The following is a 27,238-nucleotide window of genomic DNA, read 5'->3' as shown; positions in this document are numbered from 1 at the left end:
ACCCACAACACACACGCTAATAATTATTTTCCAAGGACTGATAAAAGGTAATCATATAAAAAAAAAAAAAAAAAAAACATCGCCTTGTATCAATTACCGACAAAATAACTGAAGGAATTCTAGCGTGAATTCATTTTTCATATCTTGATTTAATACTGTTATAATACACTCTTCATTTGATGAACATTCATATATGTGGTAAACACTTGTGATCAGTTTAGTGACTTGTTGGTGCAGGTAGTAACTTAATCTGTGAAATAGCTCATTTTTTTTTCTTTATCAGACTGCACAGTAGACTGCTTTTCTTAGAGTTACTTTCAGTTTCTCTGTTTATATAATCTAGAATATATAGTTATACCATGGTTGTAATATATGACTATATACATATATGTCTACAAAATACTGATAGTAACATGTATGCAGATCTCTCTTAGTTTTCATGATTAAGTAGATCTCTCTTAGTTTTCATGATTATGATGGGTGAGTACATATAGGCTATAGTTAATATCACTTTTATAACAAAAAGCATATTATAACTACTGTATCTAAAGAAAGACGAATTATGATGTTACATTTTCCTTTCCACCAGTTTCATCATGAATTTTACCTAATTTCTTTTTTGCAGGCAAGAGTTGAATCTGTAATGCCATAAAGTATGACAAGGGAACAATAAGCTATATACCTAAAGCAACAAGGTATAAAGATAATGTTTATTCATCTGAAGGCCGTGGAAGCAGCTTGGTCCTCGACCTCTGTTCGAGGATGCAACACTGAGCATGGAGGGATGTATGACCAAGATTCACCCAGGTTCTGTGACCACCAAGTTCCTCGCCGTGTTCTGGTGGCCACGAGAAGGGCCGTAGTCATGTTGGACACCAGTAGTATTAAGATACACAAATACAGGTGTGGGAGTAACAATCTGAGAGAGGGGTAACACGGGTAAATGTGGGAATGAAGGTCAACTGCGGGATGTGGGGGAGCGGGCAGATGCCATGATCAGATGTGTCTCATCAAGCGTCAGCCTCCCGTTTACCCAGTCTTGGAGTGAAGGCAAAGTCTGCCTTCTTTCCCAGACGAGGGGTAAATGCAAAGTCTGCTTTCTTGCCGAGTCTTGGAGTGAAGGCGAAGTCTCCTCTTTTGGCCGCTCTTTGAACTAAAGCATAGTCCCTCTTGCCCAGTCGTGGGGTGAAGGCAAAGTCTGCTCTTTTACCAGCACGAGGGACGAACGCAAAGTCTCTCTTGCCGAGTCTGGGAGTGAAGGCGAAGTTGCCCCTCTTGCCCAGGCGGGGAGAAAACGCGAATCCACTGCCTCGCTTCGCTACCAAGGAAGAGTCCTCAATCTGATCGTCCATCACATAGCCTTCCATGTCCTCCTGCAGGTCAGTAGCGTCGTACAGGTCGCTAGCTCCAATGTCTTCACGCTTCCCGGCCCTTGGCACGAAGGGAGACCGGCGGACTGTAACTGGAGAGACAGAAGGTTATAAGTAGACCCTGTACGTGACAGACATCTTTGAAATACATTAAGTAATTGATAGATTTAATGTTATGCTTATTAGTTACAATAAATAAAGGTAACAACTGCTCTTTGCTGCAGGTTTATATAACTTGACTGGACATGAGTGTAGTACACGTGACTAAATTGTTTCTTCCCGTCGGAACACCGTACTCGTTATATTACACTACAGGCGGCAGTACTGCTGATGCAGTCTTCAAATTACACCCTGGATCCATTTTCAGCTACCATTTTAACAGATTTTCTTTGTCAGCTATAGTTTTCTTATTTTCCGTCAAACAAATCTAGCGGTCCGGCACCTCTTATACCTATAAAAAGAAATCGTGCTAACCGAGTCTAAACGTTGACATCAAAAGAGGCGACCTGGTCTAGTAATCATGAAGGATCTCAACCAATTCTTACGGTTAAGTCTTAGTAATGTCTAAGCATTCTCACAGAGTTTTTTTTTTTTTTTTTTCTTATTGCAACCCTGACCAGTAAATACTCGTATATACGTCAACATAAGTGTATGTATATATATTTCCCACCTTAATATTTACTCTGTTTTGACCACGAAGTGTTTTGTAGCTGTATAGGTACAAAGAATATATACAACGAGCCATACAGACAAGATTAAGAGAGTTTATAAATACTTCCCCAATGGATCAGAGGACAGGACACAGCTAACGAGAGTACGGCTGAGTTTGAGGAGGCGGTGGGGTGGCCGGAGGGGGTAACGGAAAAGGAAAACCATTGTGTAACCTGTACCGACAAAATATATATTATTGCCGTAGTATTATAGCAGAGATAATGTGGCTCGTGGAGATCAAAGAAATTATTGTCACTTGCGCTTCCAGTAAATCTAGTGATACTTCTCGTTTTAAAATAAACTTTAAGCTAAACAAATGAAATAAGAGTTCTCACAATAAAAACATTTATCTGTAGTACACTGCTGTAATTTTTTCCCCTTTTTGACACTTATTATTTTAAAACGACAAAATGCTAGTACAGATGAAGCTGTCGTTCACAAATATTCCTGGTTACTTCTCTCTCTTACTCCGGTACTCGAAGCAGCACTCTACGCACACACTCTGAAAGGTCGCAGCGGTGAACAGTGAATCACAGCTCAGTAAGTCCTTGTTGTATGTCGCCCGATTTGTTTTTAATCCTCAGTAAATAATTGAAAAATTGCCACTTAAAGTCTCACTGATGCCTATAACTGAGATCTGCCTCTTCCCCTAATTTTCAGCACCAAAAGTATGAAAAAAAAAAAAAAAAAAAGCTGTCATATTTGGAAAAAACATCTCTGACATGTAACAAGGACTCACTGTACCCGACATAAGTATCCATTCCGCTAAAAAGCCCACCCGCATTGAGCAAACCGGAGCCGACGCAAACGAGGATATATAAAAAGGTGTGAAATACAGTGCAAAAAATGAGTGCAAGATGCAGCTCCTTCTTGCCGGTAACAGCCCTGCGCGTTTAACGTAATTGTGCGTCGTGAGTCAGGAGAAGGAGGATTTGCGCTCGAGTCTAAATGGAGTCGGAGGTGTAAACAAAAGCAAGCGAGTGAGGGCCTGCATATCTTAAGCTAGCGACATCACCCACCCCCCTCCCTCCCACCCAACCACATTACCCATCCCCTCCTACCCACCCAGCCACATCTTCCACCCCCTCCCACCCACCCAACCACATAAGCCACCTCCTCTCTCCAACCCCTGCCTCGCCCCCCACGCCCAGGAGCCCTACCAGGAATTTTATATCTCTTGCACAAACAGTCAACGGTCTGCGCTCCGGGTCAAATACAAGGACGCTTTGGGCCTCTTGAAACCGTTGACATTTTTCTTTCTTTTCTTTTCTTCTCTCTCTCTCTCTCTCTCTCTTGCTACCTTTTTTTTTCTGTTTTATGTCTTGCTACCTTCACACGTTTTCTGATCAGCATAGAAGTTTTTGGGACTAGGACAGATGCAGGCTTCATCATTACTTGCAGTACGACGGATCTTACCTGACTTTTATAAAATCTTCTGCAGAAGTAAGAATAAAACTGAAAAGACGTCGCCGTACTGCTTTTTTTTTTTTTTTTGTCAGTATTCAGTCAGCACGTATTGCGATGATCTTTATCTGAGCAAATATTAACTGCTATTCATAATTTGAGATTACAAGATATTTCATGGCGGGTGGAAAATTCGAGAGGGCTCTCTGCAATGGGAGTATTACACTACCTGCTCGTTGAATTCTTGCATCTAATAATAATAATAAGTAAAGTGAGCTTCGTGAGCGCTCGAACAGGGAGCCAGCGTTTGTACATACGCCTATCGTCATAATTTCATCTTGGTGTAAAATTTTAATACTTCTGATGAGGTAGCTGAGCTATAACAAGAATAATTGAGCTAAAATATTTACTTTCTCGCATTTTCTCGCTCTCACGTTTTCTCTCTGGATGTACTGTATATACAGCGAGGCGCCGTAGCATATATCACATGCGCAATCTTCATTTCTCTTCTCACGACTTGCTGTGCCAACGAACTGCGTCGGTAAACGCTTGGCTATTGATCGAATGATAAAACACAAATGGGTCGATTACCCTTGCTGATTTCACCCCCTAATCATTAAAAATGGTTCATGTAAAATCATGAGCTTAATATTCGATATTCAATTGTTAACATTCATGCAAGAAAACATAGCGTTACAACCGGAAGTCTTTTCAAATTCGATTTCATAGTGGAGCATGTCAGTTGAAGCCCCCAGTACATTCCCTTGGAAAGCAGGGATCTCAATTTTTTTTTTTTCCTCATGAGTAAATATATAGCTAAGAATAAAATTAATTGAATGTATCTACTATCTGCAGGAAGAATCTCTTCTCTATCTCATACAGCAAAAAAGTTATTAGCCCCTGAAAACCATCGCGGTCTGGCCGTGTGGTGCTGGACCGCTCAATTCTCAGCTGAACGTAAACATCGCTTCGCTATGCTTGCTCGCTCGCAGTAATGATAATATTGATCACACTGTAATACTACTACTACTAATGATAATGGTTTCTTGTAATCCAGGTAACCAATTATTACATAGGATGGTAATTATATAACCCAAGGACTCCTCAGGGCTTTACGTCCAAGGAAAGGTTGGTGTTTATTGCTCATATGATGCATCCCAGGTGCAAGTGAGGCTGGTCATCCTTGTCTTTAGTGTTGTGACTGTGTAGCTTAGTACCGAGCCCTCATGTCCCTTAAGAGGTACAAATGGATTGCGTGATAGACACAGAGTAAGAAAAGCACTGAATGATTTGTGATGATAACAGTGGATATTGTATACGGAGAAATGAGCTTTTTTCCCCCCAAGTATCTAAAGTTAGAAAAATAGGAGAAAAAGTAATCACATTGGGCTTACTGAAGTAATGAGAGCAACCCCTCTACCAAGAGTAAACGATCCTCCAAACTACTGTACTTTTTTTATACTTTTACCAAATCACCAATAAAACTATTAACAGTTTTGCCAGCTTCAGTTTCGTTCAGCTTAGGCGACCCCTGTAGTAGTGAAGAGGTTAATGAAGACAACAACTAACTTCTCCAGCTCGAAAAGTCTCAAATTAATTAAAGTCGTCTAAGGTAGCAAGAGCAAAATAAGCAAGTAAGAGTACTCGTGAGATAAGTGGTTGCTGGTACGAGTGACACCCTCTCGTGTTACTAAGGAAGTGAGGAAAACTTTGCGGGAATTTGTCTGCATTGTGTCAGGCTCGTGAAGAATGGGGGTCACTGAGTGGACGGAGTGTGGTGCATGGTAAGGTGGAGTGTAAGGTGGAGTGTGAGGGTGAGGTGGAGTGTGAATGTGGGTTGTGAGAGTGAGATGGGTGTGAGGGTGAGGTGGAGTGTGAGGGTGAGGTGTGAGTAACAGTAGTAGTAGTAGTAGCAGTACTTGTAGTAGTAGTAGTAGTAGCAGTACTTGTAGTAGTAGTAGTAGTAGCAGTACTTGTAGTAGTAGTAGTAGTAGTAGTAGCAGTGATAGTAGCAGTATAGTGGCGCAGTGGAAAAGCTGGATAACGGTGATGTGTGGGCAGGGGAGAAACAGACACAGACAGACACTGTGAATTATTAAAAAGACTGTTAAGAAGAGAAAATATAGTGGAAAGGTACGTGAAGGAGAAATGTCTGAATTGTGGTCCAGAGGTGATATGGGAGAAGAAGCAGGGGGTGAGGGAGATGGACATTGTGAGGAGTGGGTCAGGGAGTACAGGACGAGAAATTAAGTGTGAGGAGGTAGAGTGAGAGATGAAGGAGGGTGCAATATAGAGTGGAGGGGCGAGGGTGAAGAATGAGTTGAAATATCATTAGAGAGGGTAAAGTACCAGTGATGGAGTTGAGTGGAATTTGAAGGAAAAAATGAACACTGACGATAAGACAGAGTGAGAGAGGGTGTGGTGGTGGTGGTGGTAGAGAGAGGGAGGAGGGGGTAATATAGAGTGAAGGGGCGAGGTGTGGTGGTGGTGGGAGTAAGTGATAAGAGTGGGAATATTATTAGAGAGAGTGAAGTGCCATTAATAGAACCTACTGCCGTCGGTTTATGTACGCAAGGAAATTGACTGAAGATGTAATATAAATACTGGCTTTGAAGGTTCTTTTACACGAGAAGTTGAATCATGACCACCTCTCTCTTCGAAAATTAAACATGCCATGAAATTTAGGTCTTTCGTAACCCATTCAGTACGGAGCAGGCTTTTATATTTTTATCTTTTACAACAATATTACTTTATTTAGCTAAGGACAGAGCTTTCGAACTACAGAGGTTAGTTATAGCACTCTGTAACCTTTTCACTATATCTCCCGTGCGCTGAATAAAATCGTCTAGAGGCGGCCTGATGAAAAGGATAAGGACGTCAGCGTTTTCGAGGGTTAACCATTCTACTGTATACATGTCAGTTTAATGTGTTCACGCGAGAAATTTGGGTAGACACTCAGTGATGTATTCTCTTTAAGTATATACAAGTTGTAGTTGTAGGATTCGGATACACGTTACTGAAATTGTTTGCCTTCTTATTTCGAAAAAAAGTAATGCAACACTGCGAAACTTTCTCCATCAGATTACCAGATTTCACCACCATAACATGTTGCGAAGTTGCTGCTTCGTATTCACCTCACTATAACTTGTTGATTGCAGGTATATAACAGTTAAAAATAATGTTTTATGAAATTCCTTTACCAAATATAAAGTTAGTACAATTAAAATTAATCCCACAACAACAACAAAACGACAAAGTAAGCATCAACAACACTGAATGTCCTTAAATTCTCAGTTTGTGTGGCTCTCTGCGTATGGGGTTATTTCAAGTTTGCCCATAGGCTAACCAGGTAAGATTACTGTGTGTGTTTGTGTTATTTTACCTTGCATGACCAATTTAGGAAGGATCCTCGTTTTAACTTTTCTGTCACAGTGTTTTGTTCAGTACACAGAAAACAGGGAGCAAGTGCAACTTTCCTATCTCCCTAATTCGTTCAGTACAAGCATATTAAAAAAAAAATCGTGCTCATATATGGACAAAAATTTAAAAGTTCCTTTACTTCGAAAGTCCTTGCTTATATTTCCCTACCACACTGCTCCTCTCCCCCATGTCCTGATAGATGTGACACTAATGCAACAGTCCTTTCTCACACTTTCCTGCAGCGCTGCTCTTCTACCTCGAGCCCTGATCCTCCAAACCCTCCTTACCTCTCTTCGCCTCCCCCCTCTTCTTGTTGCCCATTACCCCGTCTCCCCTCTTCTCCTTTTCTCCCTCCTCTCTGTTCTCCATCCCCCTCCCCCCTGTTCATCCATCCTCCTCCTTTACCTTACCTTTCCCCTCTTCCATCTTTTCCCTGTGCCTCCCCTTATTACCTCTTCCTTCTCCGTTACTCCATCTTTCACCTTCCCCTTTTCCCTCTTTTTCCCTTCGCTCCCCCTTGTTATTTCATCCCCCCTCCGATACTCAGTCTTCTCCCTTCCCCGTATTCCCCCCTCTTCCCCTTGCCCCTGTTATGCCTTTTCCCCCTTTACCCTGTGTCCTATTTTACCTCTTCCTTGCCTTTTCCCCCTCTCTCTCATGTTCCCTCTTCATTCTTCGCTACCCCATTTTCCTCCTCCCCACTCTCCCCCTGCTCACCTCGGGGCCACCACCAGCTGTAGCCGCTGTTGTTGCTCTCATCCTCGTCTTCCTCCGCCGTCGTGTCTCGCTTCTCTCGCCTCGTCTCGCTCTGGGGTGGCGACAAGTAATTAGGCACACACAACAGACATATCGAGATCAGTAAAAGAGAAAAAGAAAGAGTAAATAAAGATGGGTAGATACAGTCGTGAGCCACAGTTTTCTTTTGTCATTCCTTTCTTTTTCTCTGTTCTTTGTTTCTTCATTTTTTTTCTTTCCTTTTATTAATTCTCTAATCCTACCATTGGCAGGAGGGAAGTCGCATCCAGGGTTTCTCACCGAACGTAGACCTTTAATCCAGTGTTAAGATGGAAGTTTGAAGCTTTATCAGGTAACACGAGGAACAGTTTGCAATGACAGTGTTACTCGTGCAATCTGAAAAGGCTTCGAACTACCAGAAAGAGATCTGCTTTCGGTGTGTAGCTGTGGATACGACTTCTTTTCAGTCAGAGGTCGGGAAAGACAGTGAGTAGAAACTATGGTTCACGTGTGCACCGCTCAGTGGGGAAATTGCAGACATGTATGGCAGTTGCAGAAAATGTTCTCTAATCTCTCCCCTCTCAGTTTACGCACCATGATTTGCAGTGCATTCATAACAGTGAGGATATTCGGGGACCGAACAGGTTTACTAAAGCGATGTAGCAGTAATCTGTTAAGCAAACGGCAATATTCTCGAAGTCTTCTGTAATGCAATATATCGAAGACATCGGATTTATGGATGTATTTTAGGTGACAATGCAGATTTTGTGTCCCCTCTTTCTCAGTGAATTATTTTATTTATTACACCTTTTTAAAAATCGTGTGGTACGTCACTGAGGCAAACTGAGTCGATAAAAGATTCGCGAGTAGTATAGGGGGGGATCGTTAAAAGCGCCGGGTGTAAAACGAATCGCTCAGGAGGATGTGCCACAAAATCTCCTGTGTCACCTAGCATACGACCCATTTACTCATTAGAATACCCACGTTGTCCAGTACTACAGCGGGTTCTCTCTTGCCGAGCCTAGGTGCATAGAACATCCTCTTGGGACTCCTGTAGTTGCTGCCTCGCTCTGACTGCCTGTTGAGCTGTACCGGGAGTGAGAAAAGCTGGATTAGGCGAAGGTAAATATCAAGCTTCTCAATACCATGACGTTCCCTTTATTCTTGTTACCGTCAAACACTTTTAATTAGTTTAGGAAAGACATTGCATACTGATGTTAAGGGAGTATTTTAAAATGAGGGGTTTAAACAGCCTTCATTAACTCATGTTGGGTGAAGGCAGTTAACAACTTTCTCATTCTAGGGACATTCTTCTTTTTTTTAAGCTTTTGCTATTTTTTCCCCGGAGGAACTACATACAATTCTCATTAATACCTAAGAGAGAGGCTTAGCTAAAGGTTATTGCCCTTCTGACGTCGGCTTTAAAAAGACTCATGCCCAGTTTTTTACGTAAACTATCTATCTATCTATTGCCAGACGCCTCAATCCCGTTTGGGGTGGCCACAAACAAATCGCCTCCAAGTCGCCCTGTCCCCCGCCATTTCACTCCCCTGCTCCCAACTCACACCCCCCTCTCTCATATACCTCTCCATCCCATCCCTCCATCTCATCCTCGGCCTCCCCCTCCCTCTTTCCCCCTCCACCTCACTCACATACCCTCTCTTCGTCAGTCTTTCACCCTCCATCCTCTCCACATGGCCAAACCACCTCAGTGTGTTCCTCATAACGCTTCCTATCACATCCACATCAACACCACAACGCTCCTTTATATCCTCATTCGTCAGCCTGTCTCTCCATGTGACTCCACAGGCTCCTCTTAAATAACTCATTTCCACTGCTCTCACTCTTGACTTGTGTCCTTCCAACAACGTCCAAGCTTCACTTCCGTACGTTAGAGTTGGTATCACAATACTGTCATGTAGTAACTTTTTCACTTCCATGCTCACTTCCCTGTTTCTTTTCACTGCTTTCAAAGAACCAGCAACCTTTCTTCTCTGCTGTACCCTTTCAAGCACTTCACCCTCCAAACCTCCATCCTTACTCATCACACTACCCAAGTACTTAAACGTACTCACATTTTCCAATTCCTCACCATCCAACCTCGCTGTACATTCACTGACTTCACCTCTCTCAAAGACCATCACTTTACTCTTCCCTACATTCACCTTTAGATTCCGTTTCTTACACACTCTCTCAAACTCATCCACCAAACCTTGCAGCTCCCCTTCGTCTTCACTCAACAACACAGTATCATCTGCAAACAACAGTACAGGGAGTTTCCGAACACTATCCTCTCTCACCAGGGCCACTCCAACATCCACTACCACTACCCTACCTTGTACCCCATCCATGTACAGATTGAACAACCATGGAGACATGACACATCCCTGTTTCAACCCAACTTTCAAAGAGAAAAATTCACTTAGTTCACCATCCACACGCACTGCAGCCTTCGCACCATCGTACATACTCTTCACAGCATTCAACAACTTCCCATCTACTCCATATATTCTTAACACTTTCCACAATCCTAGTCTATCCACCCTGTCATATGCTTTCTCCAAATCCATGAAAGCCGCATACAACTTCTTTCCCTTCTCTAGAAACTTTTCCACTAAAGATCTGAGAATGAATATCTGATCTCAACAACCTCTTCCCTTCCTAAAGCCTCCCTGTTCTTCTCCAACTAATTTCTCTGTTCTTTCTCTAACTCTGTCAATAAGTATCCTACGTAAACCAATCCCTATAATGGTAACTGTTATAAATCAAAGTGTTTTTCGTTTTATTCACTTTAATACTTGGCCTAATTTGATCGTGAATCGTTTAGCAGCAGTATGAGTGAAGTTAATCGTATATTCAAGCAATTTTACACACATTTATACGTAGGAGAGTTATAAATAGGATCCCCGGTCCACTGCACCTATTGCCTTACCGTGTCTGTCTCTGTGATGCGTTATGTTGTCTATTGCGTTTGTGTTGTGTCTGTTTGTGGCTGTGTTGTATAGTGTTGTGTCTGTCTCTGTCTGTGTTGTGTTGTGTCTGACTATGTCTGTGTTTTGTTGTGTTGAGTCTGTGTCTGTGTTTGTGGCTGTGCTGTGTTTTGTTAGTGTTGTATCCGTGTCGTGCCTGTGCTGTGTTGTGTCCTTGTTGTGCCTGTGCTGTGTTGTGTCCGTGTTGTGCCTGTGCTGTGTTGTATCCGTGTCGTGCCTGTGCTGTGTTGTGTCCGTGTTGTGCCTGTGCTGTGTTGTGTCCGTGTTGTGCCTGTGCTGTGTTGTGTCCGTGTTGTGCCTGTGCTGTGTTGTATCCGTGTTGTGCCTGTGCTGTGTTGTGTCCGTGTTGTGCCTGTGCTGTGTTGTATCCGTGTCGTGCCTGTGCTGTGTTGTGTCCGTGTTGTGCCTGTGCTGTGTTGTGTCCGTGTTGTGCCTGTGCTGTGTTGTGCCGTGCTGTGCTGTATTGCAGTGTCGTCCGGTGGAATACAATGTACCGTCTTACCGCATCTGTGCTGTGTTGTGGGTTGCGACTGAAGAGGCTGAGCAGGAAGGCAAGGAGGGAGTTGGTAGGGGGGGCATATCTCCCGTGGGGCTCGGGAAGGGTAGGTAGTCCCAGGGCAAGGGCGTCTCCTCGATCTTGCTCCTCCGTCAGTCCTGTACCGCCACAAGGGAGGAGAATCGTCAGTTACATCATCATCAATATCAGCAGCAGCATCCTAACCCTCTTTCCCTCTCTCTATGGGGAAAGAGGGCTAAGCTAGAAAGACATTATCATCATCATCATCATCATCATTTTAACTCTGCTCTCCTTGAGTGCATGGGGAAAATGGGTTACATCATCATCATCATCATCATTATCATCACCACATCTTTCCGGGTAACACGAGTATATGGGGAGGGAAAGTTTGGCTTCATCATCATCATCGTCATTATTCTCCTAACCCTCTTTTTTCCACTACTACTTGGGGAAAAAGTGTTAGGATACCAAGATACAGGGTGAAAAATTGTGAACGTCAACAATAAAGACTTTACTGTATAAAAAGAGGGTTATAATTACGACACTGATAATAGGAAAATTCTAGGATGTGTTAGGAAAAGGTATAAGCGTCTCCAATCTGCCTTTTTTCCTGTTCTCTAAGCCTCTCTCTCTCTCTCTCTCTCTCTCTCTCTCTCTCTCTCTCTCTCTTAATCCCCCTTCAGTAATTAGCCGATCATGAGTGCAGGTGGGGTGAGGTGAGGCAGGTCATGACTAATCTCATTTCCCTTACCATCCACCACTGGAATTGATTTATGGGCAATGATCAAGCCACTTCATCTCATTTTTATTACATTCATCTTATTTTCTGATGATTTTATTAAGCCTTAGGAAAGACTTTACAAACTGAAAGGGTTAGATAGTCTTCATTTACCTGTAAAGCACGAGAGACTAAGCTGAATAAAATCGTCTGGAAGAAATGAGGATAAAAAAAACAATCGGGTTTCAGGGCAGGACTACTTCATCCCCTGGACTTCACTCTTTTATATTCATGCTATCTACAGACCATTTTACTCAGCTTCAGGGGTGCCTTGTGAAGTGGATGGGAAAAATCTTGAAAAGCCTCTCCATAGGAAATTAATACCAGTAAAAATAATCTTTAAGAAGTCAGATAATGATGTGGTTATGCTGTCAGTCTGCTTGTCTGTGTTTCTAATTGCTAATCTAAGTTTATCCATTTACCTATCCGGCTCAAAGTACAAAACTCAGTGCACTGCTTTTACCAACAAAGCCGACTATTAACTATATTAATACTCCACCAATATGATGCATATCTCCATCTGTCTTCCTGTCTGAGTGAAATTATCGGTACTTCTGACCATCGGCCTAGAAGCACAGAACTCGGTGTGCTATAGCAGCCAACTCATTATCAAACGAATAATTACACTCACTCGACGTACTCTGTACCTTTTACAACAATAAATATTTCAATTCAATTCAAGTTTTACCTATACGCCTAAAGCCACAGACTTAACCAGCAAATCACCACACTAATAATTACTACATCTCCTCCATCCACAAACTCATTTAGGTCGCCTACCTCGAGTAATATCAAGGACCCCGAGACCGATTAATCACTTTGAGTTCACATGTCCCGCCTACCCCTTTGATCAGGCACCCACAACTCCCTAATTTGCAGTGACTTTGCATCCACACCTTGACTTACAGGTGCGAGAGCAGGTGGGTTAATTGGCTGCTTGATAGGAAGGGGAGAGGATTACGTATTAACCTTGTTGGCTGCGAAATACTAACTTTGCAACTTTTCCCCTCTAACGTCGGAAAATTTTACTCTGAGGAAGGGAGACCTAGGGCACTGAATTTATTAACCTCATCAGCTTATGAGGCTTTGTCTTTTTGGTGAGGGCAGAGAATATTTAGGTTTTCAGTCTTTTTAATCATATGCAAATCTCTCTCTCTCTCTCTCTCTCTCTCTCTCTCTCTCTTGTCGAGCAAATTTACTTTATCTGATATTACTGAATCTCTTAATGTCCCTGAAGCTTTGTTGTAATTAAATCCCAATTCAGGGATGGTGTGTGTGTGTGTGTGTGTGTGTGTGTGTGTGTGTGTGTGTGTGTGAATAACAGGTATATTCCTACTCAACCTTAACTGTATTTTAGTGGAAGCAGGTGAGGGAGACCCAATCAGGGGGGCCTTCTTCTCCTCCCACCTCTCGTAAGGAATCCCACCCTTCTAATACTTCTCCCCGCCTCCCTCCCACTCCTCCACCATACACTTAATAAACACTAACTCTTGCTGCGTTCACCTCAAGACACCATTATCTCTTTCAATCCGATGACGTGTTATTTCTTATTTACCCTTACTACCTCCCGACGACTTAATTACACTCTAGGAAACCTATAGCTAATGAAGGTAACGTCTAACATTCCAGTCCTACAAGTTTATCCTAAGCAAAATCAAATGGGTTAGAGAGAGATAAAAAATAAAGTAACAAAACACGTCATGAAAGTGAAAAGGTTAAAAATCAACCCCACCTCCCTCCCACTCCACCACCAAACGCTTAATAAACACTAAGTCTTTGCTACATTCCCCAGAGCTAGAGAAGGTACTGAATCGAGAGCGTGTATTTTCGCCATCTTCGGCTATTACCATCCTGTGCCCTGCTATCATTTCTACTTTCATCCCTCCCTTTGCTTTTGCTTGTTACTGAGCCTTTGCAAGCCGCCGGTGAGTTGTACAAGGTCTTCCCGTACCCTTCTATAATTTCTCGTTATCAGTCTATTTATAACCCTTTTCATCAAAGTCCGCTGATTGGATTTACATGAACGATAGATTTAAACTTTGTAGTTGTGATTATCTGAAACGTGAACCAGGTAGACTTCTCCTGCATCATATTCCTCTCGGGGGATAGGGAGAGGTTGAGGGACGTTTCTATAATCAGATAACCCCACCATCCACTTATATAGGTGCCACCGCATGAAGGCATCCTTATTCAGCATCAGATGTGAACATAAATGAGTATAGCTACTGTGTACAGAGACTATAAAGGCAGTATGAACCCCTTCGGTACTGTCATTTTAAGACATATTATTCTTCCTACTAGCAGACGATTTTATTAGGCTTATGTCGACAAGCAGTCAAGATGTTAATGGTTTTTCATTATCTCGACAGGCAGAATTCTAACTGCCTCAATTCCAAATGCCAGCTTAATATCTTGTAAAACTTTATATTCCACTCGTAATGTATATTCCAGTGGTTGCACCAAAACAGTTAACTGAAAGGAATGTTGCTGCTTTGTAGATTTCACTTTTAAGTCTGTGAGTTTATGAAAAATACATATATACAGGAATAAACACGAAATTACCCTCACAATGTAAAAAAAAATCTGACTGATATAGGAAAACATTATATCCCAGCGGAAAAATAGTGAGAAAATCAAAGCAATTGTCCAATTAGGAATAAAACAGGTGAGCACTGAGAACGAAATGAAAAGCAGAATGATACTAAATTTGTTGGCCATCACAGGGCCAGACAAGACGACGTGTAAACTTCACCGTGCGTGATGAATGTGCTTGATACATTTATCTTAAACACGAGAGGGTGCATAGGCCCTACCTACATTTCTCCTTGCTTCTCTGTATCTCTCACTGTCTCTCTCTGCATCACTGTACTTCTCACTATCTCTCTAAATATCTTATTTCCGTGTATCCCTCACAGTCTTTTCTTGCTGCTCTGTATCTCTCGCACTCTTTCCTTGCATCTCCGTATCCCTCACTGTCCCTCCTTGCCTCTCTTTATCACTCACTGTCTCTCCCTGCTTTTCTGTATCACTCACTGCCTCTCACACATCTTTTATTTCCTCACTGTCTTTCACTGTTCCGCCACATTTCTTGCTTTTCTGTGTTTTTTTCCTGTTTCCCTATATCTCTCATTGCATCTCTGTAATACTCGCTGCTTCTCCACATCGTTCCCATTCCCACTCCACGCTTCTCTTTTCCTCTTCGCACTACTCATAGTCTCCATCTGCCTTTCCGAATGTTTCCCTGTCTCTTTTCATCTCTTTCGTTCCCACTCAGCAATCCTCCTCACCTCATCTTGCTTCCTTATATCTCTCTGGGTCTTTATATTACTCATTATCTCTCCCCTAATTGTCCATATCTCCCTGTCTCTCCACGTCTATCTCATCTCCCCTCCGCATTTTTCCCTATCCTCACCAAGCCTCGTTTACCTCGCCCTACCGTACAGTTTTTCCAGACCTATCCCTTTTTCCCTATGATGTTCCTGTAATTATTGCATTTTTAAAATCCCAAATGGAAAATGGAAATTATATGTATATTTTTCACCCTGCCTCTTTTGTCGTCTTCCCTCTCTTCCTTTCTCCCTGCTTCCCTCCGTCCCTCCGTTTTTTACTTCCTATTTCTTTCCCTGTCTCCCTACCTCCCCCCTTTTCTTTTCATGCATCATCGGGACACTTTACATACCTCTACTTTCTTCATTTTCTCCCTCCCCCCATCTCTCTCTCTCTCTCTCACCCACATATTCACACACACAACCACATTTTTACTAGATTGTTTTACACGATCATCGCCTCTTCCTTTGTGCCTCACGATAACTTTTCATTCCCTCTCTCCTTCCTCCTGCGTTCGTCGATATTAATTACATTACAGTTCTTTCACACATCCCCTCACTCTTCTGAATCTCTCTCTCTCCTCTCTCTCTCTCTCTCTCTCTCTCTCCACCTTTAGAGACTGGGGTTCGGACTATTTCCCCAAGGATGCTGGAAGGCGGAATCAACTCAGTCACTCATTACCCCTGCAATGAAACTCACCCAGAGCTCCTTTCTCCACTTCCTCTCCACCTCTGTCTCACTCTTACTCAGATCTACCAAGAGTTCCCTACTTCTTTACTCCCTACCTCTGGGTCAAGCTCTTCGACCCACCAAGAGCTCCCGCCTTTCACATAGCTCTGTCAAGAGCTTCCTCCCATCATCTCCAACTCCAGGTCAAGCTCTAAGTCAGCCCTTTCAAGAGTTTCCACCTTCCTCCTCTGCCTCTTCACCTCTGTCTCAAGCTCTCAGTCATCTCCTCCCTAAGAGCTCTTTCCTCTCCATCTCTGGGTTAAGATCTCATTCTAATCTTTCAAGAGCTCCTTCCGTTTCTCTTCATTTCTGCGACAAGTGTCACAGTTCAAGCTACCAGAGCTCCCCCTTTCCTCTCCGCCTCTGCGTTAAGCTTTAAGTCACTCCCACTAAAAGCTCCCTCTTTCCCTTCCTCTCTACCTCTGGCTCAAGCACTTAACCAAATTTAACAATAGCTCTTTTTTCTTACCACATGTGAGTTAAGCTCTTGATCTGTCTGATATATGCTTAAACCAGGAACCTCGAGGACTTTATTTTTCTCCTGCCATCTGCTGACGATTATATTAACCATAGGGGATCTTTACGGACTGAAAGGATTAGATATACAGCTTTAGTTTACGTTTCACTGCTAAAGGACTTTTCTAAACTTACGAAGATCACCTGATGTCTGAATAAAAAAAAAATAGGAGTTAAGCTTCATAATGCTGAGGTGTAGATTGGTCCCAGATTATTACTGCATTTTATGTAACGCCTATGGAGATTACACGTAACCATCCTGCAGTCCATATCTCAGAGTGCATGTAGTAATGATAGAGAGGTTAGACAAGTTCTGTGTTTTTCTCGCACTTCAGAAATTACCGCCAAAATCTGGAGGCTTGTCTTCCCCTCCGTGACGTTAAGTAGCATATGACCGTAAGAGTCTGTTTACATGGCTGTCGTTCCATTTCTACTGTACAGTTATCCCTCCTTCCACCCACAACTCCTCCTCCATTCCTACCCTGTTTCTATTCCTTCCTTCACTGTCCCACGTTCCTCCTCTCTCCATCATTCCCTGTATCTCCCTATCCTGTTTCATTTCCTCCTTCTCTGTCCCCTGTCCCACTTCTCTCCTTCATTCTCTGTCCCCTGTTTCATCTTCTTTATATCCTTGCTTTTACCCTCACCCACCACTCAGTTATTTCAAGTTCCATCCCTCTCCTTCATTTCCTATCCCTTGTTCCATCTGTCTTCTTCACTCTCTGTCTCCTGTTCCATCTCCACTGTTCCCATATCCCTCCCACCACCCAAGCTTCTTTCTCTGTTCTCTGTTTCATCTCTCTCCTTCATTCTGTGCCTTCTGTTTCATCTGTACTGTTCAGATATACTTCCCTTCTCTCACCCCTGCTTAATTCTTTGTCCCCAGTCTCATCCCTGTAGTTCGCATGTCCTCTCCTCCCATCTTAATTTTCTGTCCCCTGTTCTATCTCCGCCTGCATATGCCACTGACTTTGGCCAAGGATCTGAAACCCTGGCCAGGAAAGCAATCTGCAGGAAATAAATAGAGAGGGTGTTCATCCTGACGGCACGATGGAGGAAGAAAAAGATACCAGCAGGAGAATACAAAAGGAAACGTGGAGCAGAATATTTTTAACTTCCTAGTGGCCATGTCCTCTATAGTAATTTAATCCGACTAACACCGGATGATTTTATTCTGTTGAGAGTGATTCACAGGAGCCTAAGTGTCCATACTGTCACTGTCACCCATTTCATGGTGGGAATAACTCTAGTAGTATATTAACTCCAGACAATTTAATTCAGCTGAGAGTTTCACAGAGCCCAAGAGTTTTTTATCCCTGCTCTGTGATGATGTTTTTTGTATCTGACTTAGGCCGCCACCAGACGATTTTTTCCAAGTTAGGACTGAAAAAAAAAAAAAAAAAAAAAAAAAAAAAAAAAAAAGGACTGATAAAGGGTGTATCCATCCGCTCCAGTTCAAAAAGTCTCCCTTAAGCTAAAAAAAAAAAATCTGAGGATAGAAAGAATAAAAAAAAAAAAAAAAAAATATGGGGTAGGGGGAGTCATCTTAGTGAAGGCGTTAATCCTTTGGCTGCTGGGGATTTTTCAAGGCTAGATAAAATGTTCACTTCGATGAAGCTGTTTGTCTTATTCTTGCTGCCTTAGATGATTTTATTTAGGTTAGGAGAAAATGATCGTATTGGACGGGTTAGATACGCCATTAATCAATCTCTCCCCCCAGATATAAAAGACTCATCCTCTGTTGAAGTAAGTCGCGTGAAAAAATAAAAAAAAAGTCACTTGATTAAGGATGGTTAGGCCAACGTCAAAACCAGGAGTGAAAAGCGTTGAAATATCTCACACCCATCATAGTTTATGGATTTTACGTCGAAATACGTACGATAAATGAGGAACATGACGACAGCTGCGAAGTTTGCTTAGGATGATAGTAAATGAATTCTACAGTGCTACAAACGTCGAAAGAAGCGTTAAGAAGAGGACATTTATACCAAAGCAGCAGTATAGTTCTCAGAACACCTCTAGATGTCTTGGCGAAATGTATATAAGCGCGCTTGGTTACTAAAACTGTGAGAACGAAGGGTTATGAATCTTAGGATGAGAGTAAAATGTATTTAGCTTTCCTACTTCGCTCTCCAACGCGCTCTATAACGTGGCATGCAGGCTAATTACATCTAAATATGACAACTGTTCCACACATAATCATCTGAAATTTGGGTCTGCACACACCTTCACCCTCTCATTTATAATAATATGGCAGTATAAGGTAAAAAAACACCAAGCCAACCAAAGGCCTAAGTCTGAACTCAGGGATTTCGCAAGCGTGATTCTTATTGCAATTCTTGTGTTTGGAACTTTAAGATATTTATTTCACACACATTAATGGTTCAGGTCTTAATTGTTACAACTTATTTTTAGTGAAATGAAATACAGCACTACTCAATTATTTGTAAGCGATCTTGACAACGAATACGAAGCAGAAACGAGAACGTTAATGATAAGAAATTAATAGCATAGAGAGCTTGCTTTTACCCGGCATGGTTTTAATCTGATAGGTGACCAGAGATTTTTATGGTATCTAAGCGTTGCCTGGGATGTAGGGTAAGCTCCGGCGGCTTTGGTGATCTGAACTGGGACAGCCTACTTTCTGACTCTCCTACTTCCCGGTACCAAGATTGGCTGATACCAGTTTAAAGTTAGGCAGCTCGAGATTATTTTAGATGCTAGTCCAGTTAGAGGTAAGGTTCATTTGATTTGTTCTTCAGTATTTGTCTTTAACATACTGAGCTGTTACTACTGTATCAGTCAAATTTATTTTTAAATCTAGATCCCTTGGCCAAGATCTTCAATTAATGTCATTAAAAGGAGTAAAGAGGCTTTCATGTTGGTTTAAATACCCTACACATTTAAGCTCAAGAAGTGGCTCACATGGGCTATATTCCGCTTGACTGGCACACTTTCAACCTCCACTCCAGCCACTACGATAAATACATCATCCCTCTCTTCCTCCTTCCGTCTCCTCTTCAGTCCTCGTCTTTGACTGCCGTGGTTTCTCCTTTCCTTTGTTTTAAGAATTCTACCTGGTACTTTCCACTTTCCCTACATCCAAACGTCCTCTCCTTATTTCTCTCTTCCCCTATTATCCTTTGCTTCTTATGCTCTCCCTTACATGTCCCTCCCTGCTCTTCCTGTCTAAGAGAAAAGTGCTAAGATCAGGCTAACAAAGGAAAGGAAAGATGAGTGATTAAACAAAGATAGATCAAAGTACTGTTGATCAAAATAGATGATCTCTGGTAAGGCAAGATTAAATGGGATGCATCTAGATAGTGACATTTGCGTAGGCGGAGAGGTTAGATGAGGCATAATGGAGTGAAGTGAGACGAAAAGATATCAAGTAGTGAGGCTCAAAGTAAGTTCAGGTAATCACAACAATGGCTGTTATGGTGATGAGTGCTGGTTGACAGGTAGATAATCTTCAGTAAATCCTCTACCCACCACCAGGCTGTATTTCCTCCACCAGCCTATGTTAATTACTTTTCCTCAGTTAACACCCGCGTAGAGAATTTTACCCTGAAATTTTCTTGTCATTAGAATGTTGCATTAAAATTATATCTATCTATCTATCTGTTTATCTATACAGAGAGAGAGAGAGAGAGAGAGAGAGAGAGAGAGAGAGAGAGAGAGAGAGAGAGAGAGTTCGCCTTCTTCCAAAATAATGGTTCAGGAATTGCAGTTTGGTTGAAAAACTTTTTAGATGACACCAACAATACTTCTTTGCCTTGGAAGTATGTAAAGGTTTTACTATTACTTATTGCCAAGAGGAAGAAAAGAATGACTAAACCTGACGAAAAAATGTTCAGAGTATACCGACAAATAATATATCCCCTTAAAAAAATAAATCCTTTCCGTCAGCGTATCTTCCGTTTTAATTTCCTGGCTTATTGCAGGGATAAGGAGGGTTGAAGAGGTGTGAGGAGGAGTGGTTGTGGGTGGAGACTGGGTGGGTTGTGTGAGGCTGGAGGGTTGGCGTAGGGAGAGGTTGAGACGGTTGGGACGGGGCGGGAAGATAGAGTGGGTGAGGTCAGGAGTGATTTAAACGGAGGGAAAATTGAACGAGGAAAGAGGATTGGGTGTGGAAGGGAGGAGGGAGAGAGAGGGGGATGTTTTTCAGTAGTCCAAGAATGGAGGGGAAGTTACCGGAGAAGAAGCAAAGAGGAGGAAATTTACCATAGAAAAGGAAGGCAACTCTAGAATTCTATCCCAGGTGTGGCCACTTGACTATCTTCAGGTGCGAGTGAGTATAGGAGCCTGAGAGAGTTAGTATCGTAACCACTAACCCTCTCACGGTCGGGATAACTCTAGTATAGTGTACCACGTGACGTCAGAAGAGTCCGTTCAGCTGAGAGTGAGTCGCAGGAACTTGAGAGTATTAAGAAGAAGGAAGAAGGTTGAAAGAGGATCAGGGAATCCAAGATGGAAGAGAGGAAGGTAGGAAATATTACAGGTGTGTAGTGGAGGAAAGAAGGCACGAAGGAGAAGACTGGGGTATTGTCAAGGACGGGGTTGAATAAGGGTGTGAGGGAGGGGTGATGGAATAAGTTAAAGAATAAACGTAAAGAGAAAAGGGGGAAAGGTTGCAGGAGGAGGGGGAAGAGAGGCGAAGGCGGGAAAGATCAAAGTCAAGAGAAAAGAGGTAGGGGTATAGTCAAGGAAGGGGTTGCACATAGGATTGGAGAAGGGGAAGTCAAAGAGGAATGAGAGTATGGAGAAAAGGGTGGAAGGTAACAGAAGGAGAGGAGAAGCTGAGAAAGGAAGGTAGGAATTATCAGAGGAATGTAGAGGGGAAAGAAAGAAAATGAAGGAGGTGGTGGGTATGTGAATGGAGTAAGGAGGATGAGCGAGAATGAATATAACATGTATAGTGAAGCAGATGAAGTGGGAAAAAGGAAAAGTTCAGAGATGTGGGTAGAAGAGACGGAATGACGGAGGTGGGGGTGAGGGGGAGTGGAAGGGGGAGGGGTGATCAAGGAGGGAGGGGGGCTGAATGTAACGAGGGTAGGTGCTGGGTAGTGAAGGGGGTTTGTGAATGACGGGGGCGGTTTGGGGGAGTGGTGGAGAGGGTGTGGTGATGGAGGGGGAAGGTGTGGGTGTGCGGCAGGGTGGGTGTGAGGGTGGTGAGGTTAGAGGCAGCAGTGGCCGGAGATTACGTCAGGCAGGTTTAGAGAGAATGTTTCCCAGTGTCAGTTGTGGTGATGGTGGTGATGGTGGTGGTGCAGTGGGGTTGCAGAGGCTGAGAGTTGAGAAAACAGTCACTTTCTATATAGCTTCCGTGTTAAAAGATACGTCATCAGCATCATTCTCATTCCATTTCCCACACCAGGATGGCCTGAAGGTTGAGGTGAGAAAAAAATAAAAAATAAAATCAATATATTGACAGATTGGGAGTAAACGTAGCAATCATTCAGCTTCTGCATCAATAATTAAGTAAATAAATAAAACAGAGGATGCAGTCTGTGTTTCTATGCTACTTCGATCTAAAAAAAAAATACAAATTTCTTAGGTAGATTCGACCATATGGGGTTTGGCTATAATGAAGCACCTTGCGTGTGAAAATCCATAGGGTGTGACTGACTGACAAGACGGCTCTTAGAGATGCTCCTGCTGTCGAAAAATAAATAAGTAAACAAAATAAAGTTGCCAATAGAGGAAGCGATTTATGTGCTTGTTTACAGATTCAGTTTCAATAAATAAATCTACATCCACCTGATAGCCTACTCTATTCGAGCTACGGGTGGGGTAAGTGAAAATCAGGAAGTAAGGAATGAGAAAGGGCAAAACATAAATACATAACATAAAGGCCGGCAGTAATGGAACTGGTTTACGTGTTTGTTTACAGCTTCCGTCGAAAGAGTATGAATAGGCAAAACTAAAAAAAAAAAAAAAAAAAAAATACTCCAATAAATCAGTACTGAATACATAGGGGCCGAGACTTCTAAAAAATTGTATCTACCTCTGCGTATTATATTCACAGCCTGGGAATAAGAAATAACATTTACCGGAGACGAAGCTTAACTACTACTGTTCAGCCAAAGAAACAGCGAGCTTCCTTGTTGTGTCTGAAGAACATCTACATCTGGCGAAATACAGTGAAAAACCTTATCTCTACAACTACGTATATCAGAGGGTTCGATTTTTCCGCTAATTCTTCGTCAAACATTGGAAAGATACTTGTGTGTCTGTCTGAACAATGAATTTTATTCTTAGTATACTCCTTTTACTCTACCTTGGCTTGAAACTGTCTTCTCTTCATCTTAAATTCTGAGTTGTAGCAATAAATTAACACTACAGTACGACGCTAGACAAGAAGTGGCATGAAAAGGACTGTAGAGCTGTGGCATTACCTTATTTTGAGCAGCGTAGAAGGAGCTGCAAAAGGACAACAATTTAGGCAGGGTTAATGTGAACGAAGTATACCACCAGGTGATTTTATTCGGCTTAATGGGAAGCCTCTCGAAGTTAAGGGGTTAGAATGCGGGTGCTACATCTTGCCTATCTTGGGCATGTTGTTTATATCTATTTTAAAATCCTATGGTGCTGGAGAGGAACGCCTTCAAGTGGTGCCACCGATATGAATGGACGGTGGAGCTACAAAGTTGTATGGTCCTTCATATCCCTGCTTATCTGAAGAAAGGAGGATGATGAACTGCGGCAGAAGGGTAACTTTTGCTGCAGTCTACTGGGTTGACGTTCAGATGAGCCTGGGGTTGCAGTTACTACTATTGCTACAACTATTACTACTACTATTACTGCTGCATGAATCAGATACAGGAGAATAGTACCGCGCTATACGTGGGAATAAGCTGAGAAGGCAGAGGTGTTAAAATGCCTCCTAAGGTGACGAGAACACGGCTCTTGGTCCTGATGTTTCACTTGATGAGAGTAAATACCGGCTTCACTCTCCTCACGCCTTTTCCCACCCAATTTTCTTTCCGTCTCTCTTACTCGCCTCCTCCCCTCCCCGTCTTCCTTCCCTCTTTTGCCCTCCTCTCGCTACAACCTCTTCCTCCCTCTCCCCTCTATCTGTTCCTCCACACTCTCCTCCTCTCTCTATTCCCCCTTTTCACATTCCTCTCTTTCAGTTCTTTTCTCTTGTCTCTTCTCCCTCCCTGTCCTCACTTCCTTTTTCATATACCTCCCACTTTCTACTCTCCTTTGTTTCCTTCCTCTCCCTCTTTCTAACCTTCTGTTCCTATCCTCCTTCTTCCTTCCCCTTTCTCCCCTCGTTACTCCCGTTTCCTCTCTCTTCACCATATCTAACACTCCTCTTTCTCCAGCTTCCTCCCAATCCCACCCCTTCTCTCTCCCCATCTCTATCCTCATCACCACCTTCCTTATACCCCTTCCTTCTTTCCTCTTCAATCTCTCTCCTCCCTCTACCAATTTTGTGTTCATCTCTCTTTCCTTCCTCTCCCCCTCCCTCTCTCCTACTCCCTTTCTACCTTTCCTCTCTCTTATTCTTGTCTTCCTTCCCCGTTTTCTCTCCTTTCCTCCTACTCCTTTCTCTCCTCATTCCCCCCTGCCCTTTTCTCTCCTTATTCCGCCATTCCTTCTTCCCTCCTCATCCCTCTCCCTCCCCTTCTCTCTCCTCATCTCTCCCCCTCCCCTTTTCTCTCCCCATCCCTCACCCTACCACCTTGCTCACCCTTCATACTACCTGAGTTACAGGTGACGTTTATTTGGCGTTTCTAATGTAGGGATGCTGAGGGGTGTTATGAGATCTTCGTATATAGGGCAGTATTTTACGTAGAACAGGAGGCTTCGTAGCACCTCTCCTTTAGCGATCTATATAGCATAATACACCTTAATATTTTCTTGCAGCACTCTTCCTTAGCGATTAATTTGGCATCCTACACATTAATATTATCTTGCATGCTAGTTATGTCTTTCTAATATCGACGTAGTTTGCATCAGTAATAGAGAAGAAATTTATAAAGGTGTAATATCCAGATAAACCACTTAGAAAAAGGTGTTACGAAATGGCCTCAGCCACTTAGAATACGATCTATAGAACTTTTAAGGTTTCTTGACCGAAGATGTCCGATCCCCTTGCATTTGATTGGTTGATTATAATTGCAAGAAAGAGAATACTACGGAGGAGATGATGATGATGATGATGATGATGAATAGCATCCGGCAATAGACAGAGTAACAAGTAAGGAGAAAGGGAAAGAAAAGTTCATGGAAAATAATAACAAAATGAAGAGAGTGTTTAGCTTAATTCGCACGACAAATGAAAAATCAAATCCGTGCTGAACAGTAATCACTTATGGTTATTAGCTGCTGTTCTGAAGCTTACTATGATTATCTATTCCATGAAGTTTAGAAAAATAATAAGGCAAGCTTCCCTAGTTAGAGATTCCAGCTAATTACCTAATGTCAAGGGAAATATGTGTTATTTTTACTGTATATGAGTGAGGGAGGGAGGCGTTCAAGGTAGGGAAAGGGAGAGAGGAGGGATCAATGTGTGGGAGTACAAGTGGGAGGGACGGAGAGGGAGGGAAGAAGGGAAGAGAGATACATGGAGGGGGAAGGAGTGGGATATGGAGGGAAAGACACTGGGAAGGAATGGGGTATGGAGGTTAAGAAATAAGGATGGAGGGGGTGGAGAAGGAATGAAAGAGATATGGAAGATGGGAGGAGTGGGAGAGAGGGGGAGAATATGGAGAGAGAAGGGAAATGAGTGGAGGAGGAAGAATGGAAAGAAAGGGTATATGGAGGGAAAGGAGGGGGATATGGGAAGAAAGAGAGGGGAAAAGAGGGAGAATGGAGGGTGAGGAAGGGATAGGGAAAAGGGGAGGAGGAAAGAGAGGAGGGTATAGAAGAGGGGAGAGAGAAGGTAAGGAAGATAATTTTTTTAGAAATAGAGAAGAAAGGAGCGCGATATGGAGAGGAAGATGAAATACTCGTAAAAGGGAAAAGGAGGACCAGAGAAAGAGAAAAATATAACAAGAATTGAAAAAAGGGAGGGAGATTATAAGGAAGAGGTAGATTATAAGGAGGAAAGATGGGACGGATGGTAGTGGGCCAGAATTAGAGATAGATACAGAGAGAAAGAAAAAGATTAAGCTTGTGGATAACAGGGAAGTACAAGGAAGCAGGGAGTGGACAGAAAGGGATGGGGAGTTACTGATGAGAATGGAGTTAAAGAAAGGCGGGTAGGGAGTGCAAAACAGGGAGGGAGGGAGAAGAAGCGAGTGGGAAGCGGGAAGGGAGGGAGAGGCAGGGAGGGAGAGGGAAACAGGGAGGGAGCGAGAGGCAGGAAGGCAGTGGTAGTCAGAGATGAAACAAGAAAATAGAGGAAAAAATGTGTGTGTGTGTGTGTGTGTGTGTGTGTGTGTGTGTGTGTGTGTGTGTGTGTGTGTGTGAATATGGGTGGATGGACTGTATTTTGCGAACAGAGAAATTTCGTAGTAACAACACATATAGCGCAACAAATCTCTTTACGTTTCTTTTAACTATGGGCCCCAAACCATAAGCCAGCGAGGTGTGAAATCGTAAAAGCGGATTTGATCGCAGAAATAAACCAACAAATAAAGTGAACCCGGACAAAAAAGTGGAAAGGTTAAGGTAGATACGTTTTAGTGTGTAGCTTGATCCTCCTGGGGATATAAATAGCTCTCTACTGTGTGTGTGTGTGTGTGTGTGTGTGTGTGTGTGTGTGTGTGTGTGTGTGTGTGTGTGTGTGTGTGTGTGTGTGTGTGTGTGTGTGTGTGTGTGTGTGTGTGTGTGTGTGTGTGTGTGTGTGTGTGTGTGAGATCTTCCTGTGCCCATTGTCCAACATTAAGGAAACATGATCATCAGTTGTAAAAGGCAAATCCCCGTAAAGATATTTTTCCCTACAGAGGGTCCCAGGTTTGTTGTCTGATCTGGTGGTAAGTGTGTGGAGGTGCTGGGGCTAACGACCACATTTGACACTTTTCCACAGGCCCAACATTACACAGAAAAAGTAAAACGAACGTAAAGCTCGCGAGCACACACACACACACACACACACACACACACACACACACACACACACACACACACAGGCCAGGGAGCGTAACACCTCGAAAATGCTGAGTAGTACCTCCTTAACCCTCTCATGATCGGAACAGCTCTGGTATTCTCTTCCCGTTGACACCAAACGATATAATTCATCCGAGAATGGGTCTTGAGTGCCTCGCGGAGATACCAATCGTGGGATATAATCTGACTCGGGAATTAGTTACATAAAGGAGAACTAATGCGTGTCTAATAGTTTCAGTGATGGACAGGAGGCGTGGTGTGTGTGGCGTAATGTTTTGTGAGGCAACGGAGACGGGCTGGTGACATCTCAGTGGGAGGGTAATGATCATACTCAAGGCATCCTGGCGCCAGTCAAGTGTTTTACTAGCCTGACACGAGAGAGGGGGGGGGGGCGAAACCAAACGCCGATGCATCTTCACCCCTTCGTTACGGTGACGCCTTGTCCGGTTTAATCTTGTTGCCTCCAGATGACTTCATTCAGCTATGGAGAGACTATGAGAGTTAGAAGAGTTAGACAAGCTACATTAATCTCTTGAACCCTTTAGGTCTTCCCTAACTTTGACTAAATACTCTGGAGACAGAAAAAATAAGTCAGGAAACGACGTCACCGTATCAGGGAGGTAAACACTGGCTCCTATGACTCAATCGCAGCTATATTAAATCGCCCGCCGTTAGCTTC

The 27,238-nt window shown here is 42.9% G+C and overlaps 1 protein-coding gene across 1 annotated transcript in view; it reads right to left on the bottom strand.

Annotated features, from left to right (window-relative positions):
• Positions 1-573: 573 nt before the first annotated feature.
• The window catches only part of LOC145391364 (uncharacterized), a 68,929-nt gene continuing 42,264 nt past the window's right edge, over positions 574-27,238 (bottom strand). Inside the window, exons 2-5 of the mRNA XM_080265962.1 lie at positions 11,133-11,284; positions 8,625-8,726; positions 7,623-7,713; positions 574-1,462 (exon numbers count right to left, since the gene is read on the bottom strand). Of these exons, the coding sequence (XP_080122088.1) occupies positions 1,011-1,462; positions 7,623-7,713; positions 8,625-8,726; positions 11,133-11,284 (797 nt within the window). The 3' untranslated portion in view covers positions 574-1,010. The remainder of the gene's footprint in view (positions 1,463-7,622; positions 7,714-8,624; positions 8,727-11,132; positions 11,285-27,238) is intronic.

Source organism: Coenobita brevimanus, chromosome 18 (assembly GCF_032717465.1).
Source record: "Coenobita brevimanus isolate Jiangsu-jjx chromosome 18, ASM3271746v2, whole genome shotgun sequence".
Lineage (NCBI taxonomy): Eukaryota > Metazoa > Arthropoda > Malacostraca > Decapoda > Coenobitidae > Coenobita > Coenobita brevimanus.
Note: the sequence above shows the minus strand (reverse complement) of the source record. Positions and strands in the feature narration are given on the sequence as shown.